This window comes from Vitis vinifera, chromosome 8 (assembly GCF_030704535.1).
Source record: "Vitis vinifera cultivar Pinot Noir 40024 chromosome 8, ASM3070453v1".
NCBI classification, from domain to species: domain Eukaryota; kingdom Viridiplantae; phylum Streptophyta; class Magnoliopsida; order Vitales; family Vitaceae; genus Vitis; species Vitis vinifera.
This window is the reverse complement of record NC_081812.1, coordinates 13,093,876-13,106,161: the sequence shown is the minus strand read 5'-3', so window position 1 is coordinate 13,106,161 and position 12,286 is coordinate 13,093,876. Positions and strand designations below refer to the sequence as shown.

General features: G+C 34.0%; 1 protein-coding gene across 1 annotated transcript; it reads left to right on the top strand.

The window, feature by feature from the left end:
* Positions 1–1,356: 1,356 nt before the first annotated feature.
* LOC100244884 (probable carboxylesterase 6) lies at positions 1,357–2,878 on the top strand. The gene has a single exon (XM_002277644.4). It carries the CDS (start codon positions 1,514–1,516, stop codon positions 2,519–2,521), a length of 1,008 nt encoding a protein of 335 aa, XP_002277680.1. The 5' UTR covers positions 1,357–1,513; the 3' UTR covers positions 2,522–2,878.
* The last annotated feature ends 9,408 nt before the right edge of the window (positions 2,879–12,286 follow it).

Here is a 12,286-nt window from a genome sequence, read left to right as displayed (position 1 = left end):
TTTATAATAACAAACACATAGGTTTTGTTTTATTTGAGCAAAATTTGAGAGAAATGCGGAAAAAAAAAACTAAAGAGGAAATGTAGAAGGAAAGCAAGAAATAAAATAAATTATAAATTAATAAATTATTTTTATATAAAATTTCAAAATCATTTCACCCATTTTAACTTTTTGATATAACAATTAAGTAATGTAAAAACGTACGAGTTTATGACCAATTTAAATATATTTGATTTTTTATATATTTTTTATAAAAAAGAATCAATTTTTTAGGTTATGTTTGATTTTTAGAAATTTAAAGGAAAATGTATGACAAAGGAAATAGAAAAAATTAATAAATCATTTTTATATTTTACTTTAAATTCATTTTACTTATTTAATTCTTATTTATAAAGATAAAATAATTTTAAAATATATATAAAAAATTATTAATTTTAATTATATTAAATTTTTCCCATATTTTCCTAATAAATTCAAATACGAGAATATCACTTTTTCTAATATATATATATATTTAACTTTCTGAAATCAAATATAGTTTTAACTTTTTTTTATTTATTTCGGGGCGACCTGCATTAGGTAGATTACACAGCTTTCAATTTGTTTGAATTTTTGTGGAACTTCGATTCGTTTGAATCTACTCTCAATTTTTATTTTTATACTTTACATCAATTATTATTATTATTATTATTATTATTTATTTTATTTATGAAGTCATTCATGCTCGTGTTTATGAAGCCTAAGATATTGCTAATTTGCTACGGCGCCCACACTAGTCACTTGCACGCTTGACGTTGACAATTCCTGGTAGCAAAGCGTGATCGGATTGAAATTTGCCTCATTGGATTTTGAAAATAAAATAAAATTACATCAATTTAAAATAAATGTGTTTTAAAATTTCGCAATTCAAAATATATTTTCAAGTTCACAGCATTTGGAAGGAATTCAATTGAAATTTGTGTTTTGAAAATATATCTTCAATATTTAAATTAAAATTATCTTCTTAAAAATATTATTTTTAATTAATGTCTTAAAAAATATCATAGATTTAATTTTAAAATCATATTTTAATAAATATTAAAAAAAAAAAAGGTGTTTTGTCAATGATGGGACCCCTTCATTTGAAATGCATTGATGGTTTTCAAATCATCAAGGGAACATCGTATGAAGAGGCTACCCACACGTTTCTCTCAATTTGAAAAGCATTGATGGTTACTGAATACTGCATACGCGTCAAATGTCCTCCTTTTGTCCGCCTCTCATGAATATCTTGTTGATTCCACCTTTTCCACGCCCGATGGTGTTCCATCTTGATGCCACAGCCTACTGACCGGCTGAAATGCCTGGTGGGTAATGAAAAATATTATTCATTTTGCATTTTTGTTTGTGTGGTAGCTATTAATTTTGAGCCCTTTGAAGGGTAAACACTACAAAAGGTTGGATGAAGTCGCTAGGGGGCTATGCAACAGCCTCCTTTCTGGACTGAAATAGAAAAGAAGGAACGACTCTAGCCATGGTCTCTGATAAGAAGCTTGTTCAAGAGGTAACCGGATGGCTAAAGGTGTTTGATGATGGCTCTGTGGATCGAACATGGACTGGTCCGCCTGAGGCTAGGTTCATGACCGAGCCTGTACCCCCACACCATGAGTTCAAGAACGGAGTTGCCACTTCTGATGTGATCATCGACCCTACTTCCGGCCTTACTGTCCGAATTTATCTACCGGAGAAGAAACCGGGAGATGAGGATAAGCTTCCCGTCCTCCTCCATTTCCATGGAGGTGGCTTTTGCGTAAGCCAAGCTGATTGGTACATCTACTACCACACTCACACCGTGCTTGCAATCAGGGCCAGAGTCATTTGCGTCTCTGTCTACCTCCGGCGAGCTCCGGAAAACCGGCTTCCGGCTGCTTGTGAAGATGGTTACTCTGCTCTCCTTTGGCTTCAATGCGTGGCAAAAGGCCAATCGGAGCAGCCATGGCTGCACTCTCATGCAGATTTCACACGTGTTTTCCTCATTGGAGATAGCTCAGGAGGAAACCTAGTTCACCAGGTGGCTGCAGTCGGGGGGAAGATGCAACTGGGCCCCCTGAGACTGGCCGGAGGAGTTATGATCCACCCGGGCTTCGTCCGGTCCGAGAGGAGCAAGTCGGAACTACAACAAGAGGACTCTCCCTTCCTAACCCTAGAGATGGCGGACAAGTTCTTGAAGTTGGCACTTCCGGTTGGAAGCAACAAAGAACACCCAATTACATGCCCAATGGGGGCGGCAGCGCCACCGATCAGCGATCTGAAACTTCCACCGCTGCTGCTTTGCGTGGCGGAGAAGGACCAGCTCATGGACACAGAGATGGAGTACTACGAGGCCATGAAGAAAGGTGGCAAGGACGTTGAGCTGCTGATTAACATGGGAGTGGGTCACAGCTTCTATCTTGACAAGATCGCCTTGCTCACTGACCCCCACACAGCTGCCCAAGCTGATCATCTCATTGCCGGGATCACAGATTTCATAAAAAACCACTGAATCCTAATTGCTTCTTCTCCCAAGAAGCAATTTAATTACATAAACCAAAATAAGATTAAGTTAATGCTGCATTAGTGTTATAAGTTAGTCATAAAAGGCATATCGTGCTGTTCAGGCTAGCCATCCAAACAGATCGCAATATAGAGATTCAACTGAGAAAGAAATGGTCTTTGCTGTTAATTAAGTAGCGTCTCTATGATGTTTTCAACGCCTGTGATACTTGGTCACCGTCATCACAGTGTGTAGCAGGCATATTTAGAGACATGATCTGTTTCCTTACTTCAAATTGTTTTCATCTTCGTACTTGGTGTAACTGTGACTTTTGAAAAGGATATGTCTAGTGTTAAGTTGTTTTCACGTCCCTTTTGTATGCCAAGATTACAAGCACGATAACAAAATATATATATATATATATATATCTAACACAAACATTAAAAAAAAAAAAAAATTAAATGAACTAATTAGAATAAAAATAATAATAAAATGAAACCGAAGTTGAAGAATTTGAAGAAAAATATGAAGAATTTGAAGATAAACTATGAAGGAACACCTCAATTCATTCTGTGATACCTCCCTTTACAATAAATGAAAGCATAAATAAATAACCTACAGATATGAGACAATTCCGGAATGGTATACTATCATCGGACGGAATTTCCCTTACATGGAAAGCGAATAAACTCTTACATGGGAAGTGAATAAACTACTCTTACATGGAAAGTGAATAAACTACCTTGCTAGAATTACTCCTAAATCAATTATAATAAAGACTGTACATTACACTAATTCAGGGAAGTAAACAGAGGATGCTAAATATGGGGAGGAACATGCACAAGCAGGAAGGCGACGTGGGCTTGATTTCTAACACTCCCCCTCAAGCCGCGTTGTAGATGTTGATCATTCCAAGTTTTTTTGTCAGATCTTCGAAGTTAACTCGAGCAAGAGCTTTTGTGAGAATGTTAGCCGTTTGACAGTTTGTCGGAGTGTAGCTGACTTTGAAAACTCCTTCTTCAATCTTTTCCTTGATAAAGTGTCGATCTATCTCCACGTGCTTAGTTCGATCATGATGAACCGGATTCTTAGCGATACTGATGGTAGCTTGATTGTCGCAGTATAACACCATGGGATGCTTCAATGGAACACGTAATTCTTCTAACAGCCTGTTCAACCAGATTCCCTCGCAGATGCCTTGTGCCATAGCACGAAATCCTGCCTCAGCACTGTTACGGGCTACCACTGACTGTTTCTTGCTTCGCCATGTAACCAAGTTCCCCCAGACAAATGAACAATAGCCTGAAGTTGATCTCCGATCAGTCACTGAACCTGCCTAATCTGCATCTGAAAAAAATCTCAATCTCTTTCTTTGTTGTTCTTTGAAAGAAGAGACCCTTTCTCGGTGTCATCTTGAGGTATCTCAATATTCTGATCACAACAGTCATGTGTTTTTCGGTTGGATTATTCATGAATTGACTTACCACACTAACGGAGAAGCCGATGTCTGGCCTTGTATGAGAAAGATAGATGAGTTTCCCCATAAGACGTTGATATCTTCTTTTATCAACTGGCGCACTTCCATCACTTTCTTCCAGTTTGACAGTTGTATCCATAGGTGTTTCTGTCGGCTTGCATCCTAGCATTCCTGTTTCATTCAATAAGTCCAGAACGTATTTGCGTTGTGAGACTGCTATACCTTTCTTTGACCTAGCAATCTCCATTCCGAGAAAGTACTTGAGGTTTCCAAGATCCTTGATCTCAAATTCCTTTGTCAGTAATTTTTTAAGTAAGTCAATTTTCTCTTCATGATCACCTGTCAAAATAATGTCGTCCACATATACAATGATAATTGTCAGTTTCCCTTCTAGGAAGTGTTTCACAAATAATGTGTGATCGGATTGACATTGAACGAATCCGTACCCTTTCACTACCTTAGTGAACCGTTCAAACTAGGCCTTGAGAGATTGTTTGAGACCATACAAGGATTTTCGGAGTCTGCAAACCTTGTTGAAATTTGATGTTGTCTCAAGTCCAACAGGAATGTCCATGTAAACTTCTTCCTCTAAGTCACCATTGAGGAAGGCATTCTTCACATCAAGTTGGTGAAGCGACCAATCGAGATTAGCTGCCAAGGATAAAAGTACACGAACAGTATTGAGCTTGGAAACTGGAGCAAAAGTTTCTTGATAGTCAATGCCATAGGATTGGGTGAATCCTTTGGCGACCAACGGAGCCTTATACCTGTCCACATTACCATCTGCCTTGTACTTTACTGTGAAAATCCACTTACACCCAACTGGTTTCTTACCTCTTGGGAGGTCAGTAATTTCCCACGTACCATTCTTTTCCAGCGCCCAAACTTCCTCATCGACTGCCGCCTTCCACTTAGGATACTTGAAAGCTTCCTGAATATTCTGAGGAACTTGTATCTCTGTGATGCTAGAAGTAAATGCACGAAACGTAGGTGATAGCTTATCATAAGAAATAAAATTTCCAATGGGATGCTGAGTGCATGATCTAACTCCTTTCCTCCAAGCTATGGGCATATTAAGAATATCATTTTCTAACTCGGAATCAACAGTACCATCAGGAGCGTTGTTACCTGGAAGTTTGCTTGGATTAGGACCCGGTTCTGCCTCATGGGTTTGTTGAGAAAGTGTTCCTTCCTCCGTTTCCTCTTGGATGTGCTCCTTATCCCACAAGTCAACAATGGACTCGGGTTGATTAAATGACTCTGGAGGAATGTGATTTTTAGTGGTGATGGGTGACTCACTGAATGACTCAAGATCCCAAAATTGATATTCCTGAGTTGAATTCTCCCCCTGAATATCGTTTTTGGGATAGTAAGGCTGGGTTTAAAAAAAGGTGACATCCATTGAATTGTAGAATTTTCTTGTGACCGGAGAGTAACACTTATACCCTTTTTGATTTGAAGAATACCCAAGAAAGATGCACTTGACTGACCTAGGATCAAGTTTACTTCTATGTTGTTGATTGATATGAACAAAGACAGAGCACCCGAAAATTTTGGGTGGGACGGTGGAGATGAGACGAGTAGTCGGAAATGATTTTAGGAGTGTTTGACAAGGTGTTTGGAATTTTAGTACCCTAGACGGCATCCTATTGATGAGGTAGGCTTCCGTAAGGACAGCTTGCCCCCAAAATAATTTTGGAACATTCATGGAGAACATTAGTGATCTAGCCACCTCTAACAAATGCCCATTTTTCCTTTCAGCGATTCCGTTTTGTTGTGGGGTATCAACACATGAACTTAAGTGAACTATCCCTTCTTGTGCTAGAAATTCTCCTAGAATGGAGTTGAAATAATCCCTAGCATTATCAGACTTTAGAATTTGTATTTTTGACTGGAATTGGGTCTGAATCATATTTTTAAAATTTTTGAAAATTTGACTCGTTTCAGATTTTTCTTTCATGAGGAATACCCAAGTTAATCTAGTGTGATCATCTATGAATGAGACAAACCACCTAGTACCAGTTACATTTTTTATTCTTGACGGACCCTAGATATCGCTATGAATCATTGAGAATGGACTAGACTCTTTATAGGGTTGAATGGGAAAATGAGACCGGACTTGCTTTGATAATTGACAGATTTCACACTCAAAGGATTTTGGAGTTTTATTAAATAATGAAGGAAATAAATGCTTGAGATACATAACATTTGGATGACCTAAGCGATAGTGCCACAACCTAATTGCACTATCGTTATTTTGACATGAAACCGAAAAAGAATTACTACCAACTATCATTTGAGGTTGTTCTTGTGGATCGTGGCGCTCCTTAAGGATGTAGAGTCCAGAGCATTCCTCAGCATTGCCAATCGTCTTCCCCGAATCCAAATCCTGAAATTCACAGTGAGCGGAGGAAAAATTAGTAATACACCTCTTTTCCTTAGTGAGTTTACTAATTGACAATAGATTACAGTCCAAGTTAGGAACAAGGAGAACAGAGTTGAGAGTAAGATCCCTTGATAGCTGCTGCTTTGCGTGGCGGAGAAGGACCAGCTCATGGACACAGAGATGGAGTACTACGAGGCCATGAAGAAAGGTGGCAAGGACGTTGAGCTTCTGATTAACATGGGAGTGGGTCACAGCTTCTATCTTGACAAGATCGCCTTGCTCACTGACCCCCACACAGCTGCCCAAGTTGATCATCTCATTGCCGGGATCACAGATTTCATAAAAAACCACTGAATCCTAATTGCTTCTTCTCCCAAGAAGCAATTTAATTACATAAACCAAAATAAAATGAAGTTAATGCTGCATTAGTGTTATAAGTTAGTCATAAAAGGCATATCGTGCTGTTCAGGCTAGCCATCCAAACAGATCGCAATATAGAGATTCAACTGAGAAAGAAGTGGCCTTTGCTGTTAATTAAGTAGCGTCTCTATGATGTTTTCAACGCCTGTGATACTTGGTCACCGTCATCACAGTGTGTAGCAGGCACATTTAGAGACATGATCTGTTTCCTTACTTCAAATTGTTTTCATCTTCGTACTTGGTGTAACTGTGACTTTTGAAAAGGATATGTCTAGTGTTAAGTTGTTTTCACGTCCCTTTTGTATGCCAAGATTACAAGCACGATAACAAAATATATATGGAAAATTCTACAGTACCACTTCGGTACCTACCCAAAAAACAATTTTGACCATTGGATGAAAATGGTTCAATCTGGACGTCCAATTGGTTTATATATTTTAAAAAAATTTAAAAATATATAAAAAAATAACAGCAAGTTGTCGGTCACCTGATTTCCCGCTTCTATCTTGCTTAATCTTGTCTAAAGACAAAAATTTATCTGATGGGTATTACACTTGACGCCTATTTTCGGAGAGGTGAGCTATTAGTTTGATGGGCATTACAACTTTCCCGGATTTTAGAGAGTTAAGCTTCAGCAATTTGAGGGTGTGGAGATGGAATTTTCGGGTGAAATGAACATTTACAGAGAGAGTGAGCTGAGTGGGGATTTTGAAGGAGAAATCAGCAAGAAAAGAATCAGGCGGGCTTTGGCGGATCCGAAACCAATCTTCCCTGCAGACAACTCTACCTACTCGCCCAGAACAGGTACTTCACTCATTGAAATGTCAAAAATTTCCGGCAATATTTCTGAGAAAGACTATATTTTTACCGAGTTTTTGGAAAATTTCCTGATATTTCCTACCAGTCCAGGCCACGCACAAACATGATGCAGTAAAATTTTGGTATTTTTACTGATTTTTTTTTTTGGAAATTTCTCTATATTTCCTACCGGTCCAGGCCGCGCACAAGGATAGAAAATATGTCTATTTTTTTTTTAAAAAAACAAAAGATACTATATTTGGTAATCTGGTCATGATTTACCGGCAAAGGTTGTGTTTTTCAACCTGGCTAAAAAATCGTGGATTTAGGGTTCATGAAATCTAAATTGAATGGCACAAAAGCAAAAAAACACCTCAAACAGATCCAAAAATGGGGGATGGATTTTGTTGAGAAATGGGTATTGAAAAAAAAAATGATAACATGATTAGATTAGTACCTGCGAGGATTGAGACTGGCCGGCTGGAGCTTTTTTTAGGGATTCTTGATCTGGAGGCTTTTTAGGGGGAGGAGAAAATGCCTTCTTTGACGCCCCATCCCCGAGTGTGAGAATCACTACCATTAGTAAAATCAGAATAGGGCATTTTAGGAATTTATCTTTGTATATAAATAATTAATAATTATCCATTTATATTTTGATTAAATTACTACCATTAGTAATTATCCATTTATATTTTGTTTAAATCATTACCAATAGTAATTATCCATATATTTTGATTAAATCTTTAGTATTGAACTTTCCAATTTTATTACTGATATTTTATGAATTAAAAATAATTTGATAAGATAAATTATTAATAATTTTAATTATTTAAATATATTAATGTTAATAAAAAAATTGTTATCACATATTTTTAAATAATTAATAATTATCCATTTATATTTTGATTAAATCACTACCATTAGTAATTATCCATTTATATTTTGTTTAAATCATTACCAATAGTAATTATCCATTTATATTTTGATTAAATCTTTACCATTGAACTTTCGAATTTTATTACTGATATTTTATAAATTAAAAATAATTTGATAAGATATATTATTAATAATTTTAATTATTTAAATACATTAATGTTAATAGAAAAAATTGTTATCACATATTTTTAATAAAATTTTAGAAATTAAATATCAAATAAAATATTTTATATAAATTAATTTTATTTTTCATTTAATATAATAAAATTCTAGACTTTTGAGTGTTAGAAATAATAATACAACATGGATTTGAACCTAAATCTCAAATAAAATATTTTATATAAATTGAACTTTCGAATTTTATTACCGATATTTTATGAATTAAAATTAATTTAATAAGATAAATTATTAATAATTTTAATTATTTAAATACATTAATGTTAATAGAAAAAATTGTTATCACATATTTTTAATAAAATTGTAGAAATTAAATATCAAATAAAATATTTTATATAAATTAATTTTATTTTTCATTTAAAATATAATAAAATTCTAGACTTTTGAGTGTTAGAAATAATAATGCAACATGGATTTGAACCTAAATCTCAAATAAAATATTTTATATAAATTAATTTTATTTTTCATTTAAAATGTAATAAAATTCTAAACTTTTGAACCTTTTAGTGTTAAAAATAATAATGCAACATGGATTTGAACCTAAATCTCAAATAAAATATTTTATATAAATTAATTTTATTTTTCATTTAAAATGTAATAAAATTTTAGACTTTTGAACCTTTTAGTGTTAGAAATAATAATGCAACATGGATTCGAACCTAAATCTCAAATAAAGTACCTTGATATGATATAAAATACCATTTATTAGTGTTATATTGTTTATTTGAAATTATGAATGTTGACTTGTGTATAAAATAATAATAAAAATTTGAGGGACAATAAATGACCTTTTGTTTTTATAATTGTGTGTTTCTAATTAAAATTTCATTTGTTCAAATATTTAATTAAAGTATGAGTATATGTTACTCATTAAAATTAAATTAAATTCTTTTGATCAGGTGCAAAATGGTACGATTGAGGAGAACTAGGAAAGTACTAAGGGGTAATGGACCTTGGCAGCGTTTGGATACAATCTTGAACTACAAGAGGGACCCTAGCCATTCTACAAATGAACATGTGGATCATGTGGCTAATATGTTCAAACGTTTCGAAGAGGAATATATCTTAGATTCAAACCGTAAAATGCATATTCTACAAATGTCATTAACAAAACCTGAGAAAAAAGTTCTTGAAAATATATGGGAATCCATTCAAGAAGGGTCTCATGGTTTCACAAATAGGTCTTTTGATGACCTAGTAGCTATTTTCAAGGAACATAATATTCATATATTGGATTCATTACCATCAATAGAAAGGGATGACATGCGAACTTCATCTGTGAGAACTGTGGTATGTCTTATATTTTAATGAATTTTATTACTTTTTAATGTTAGTTGTTAAATAGCATGTTTTATTTTGCTAAAAGATATAACGATATGAATATTAGGTTGAAGAGTGTGCACATTTTTTTAATCTCAATGGGCATCTAAAGAATTTATCAAGTGTTCCCATTGAAAGACCTACATGGGTAGATGTGCAAGCCAATGGGTAAGTAAGCATAATTGTTTCTTCAAATATAATGTGTTCAAGATAATATTTGTATGTACTAACTAGATAAATGTTTGCTGATTTCATTTGTTAGGTGGGATTGTGGAGTCCATGTCATTAATCATATGCGAAGATCGATTTCATGTACTCAAGTTCAACCCCTTCCCATTGGGACTCTACAGCTATAAGACACAAATTGGCAATCGAATTACTTCTTGATGATGAAAATAGTGAGAAAGCTATAATATTAGATAAAGTTCAGAATCATGCAAAAATAAAGAGAAAAAGAGTATAGAATACAATCAAGAGTTGAAATTTTTTTTTTTGTACATAATTTTTTGCATTGTAGTACAACTCATTGGTTATGATATGTAGAACTTGCTCCCGAAATTCCGGATGTAAAGTGGTTCATGGTGACCTACATTGAAAATATTTACAATTATACATAATATTTTGAAAGAAAATCCATATGATTAAATACTAAATGTTAAGGAATTTCTGTCAATATATAGATATATGATATGTGGTGTAAATAATTTATTCTATGACTCTTACTTGGTTTGTGAAGTAATTTGGTGGATGTAACCCGAGCCATGAATCATTTAAGCTCGTTTCTGGACCATTCTGAAATGTGCCAAGTGTTGTCTGTAATATGATTTAATTTTTCAATTACTTTAATAAGTAATATTTTTCACATCATAATAAAAATTACTTAAAAAATGTTAAACTTACATTTTGAGAAAATTCATTTGTCCCGTGTCTTGATCCACCTTCCATGTTGTGATTTAGTAATGAAGGCATGTTCCCCTGTATTAATATAAAGAATTCAATTTTTTATTTCAACCAATTTAACCAAATAAAAATAACTATAAAGTGAATAATTAATGAATTTAGTGAATGTGTGTTTGAACATACCATATCTTCAATTGAATCTTCAATGTTGATAAATGCATTGTGAGTGTTGACGAACTCTAGGCATTTTCGAACAGTGTGTTCTACTTTCTTACATTTCCCACAATGCCTTGGTTTTTTAAATTTGTCTTTTAAGTTACTCGGATTACCTTTCGTCTTCACAATGATAGGATCTCGAACATGGTGTTTTGTAGCTTTCAAATCTTCTCGTTCACTTTCTTCCACTGAATTTTTACAAAGTTCTTCCATTTGAAAAGTGAGTCTTTGTATTTCACATCTAGCCTCTTTAAAAGCTTTTTCCGATTGAGATGCGAAATAAGACATCCGTGAGCACATAGAGCTGAGTGCACCATATCGTATGATGTTAGTCGCATCACCTTGACTTTCATTGTCATGATGAACTTGGACCGTTTCCTTTGCTAACTTAGACCACCTTTTCATAATACAAGTCTCAGGTATTTCTTCAAGGTGTTCTATCTTCATTACAACAATCATGTGGGGACATGGAAAACCAACTGACTCAAACATCATACAAGTACATTTCATAGTTCGTACCCTCCCTTAGAAAGTTCGTACCATCCCTTAGAAAGTTCGTACCCACCCTTACAAAGTTCGTACCCTCCCTTAGAAAGTTCGTACCCTCCCTTAGAAAGTTCGTACCCACCCTTAGAAAGTTCGTACCCACCCTTAGAAAGTTCGTACCCTCCCTTAGAAAGTTCATATCCTCTCTTACAAAATATTGATGACAATTTCATAACAAATTACTAAATGCTCTCAATTTGATTAAAAATAACTCAGAAAAAAATTAAAAAGTCTAGATATTATAAATCATTACATATTTAAATGTCATTTAACATGACATTTCTACCTACAATAGGTATATGTAAATGGAAAAAAAAAATCAAATGTTACCTTTTAACACTTGTAATCACTTGACATCCTTCAAGACATATAAAGCTTCATCTTCAAATTTAATTTATGAACAAAAAAAAAATTATAAAAAAATATTAATAACAATTTGATAACAAAATTTTATAATAAACTCATAAAAAATTCTAAAATCATTATTTAACATAACATTTCTTCCTACAACAATTATATTTGGATAAAAAAAATATCAAATATTACCTTTGACACTTGTAATCACTTGAAATCCTTCATCTTCTTCATATAATACAAA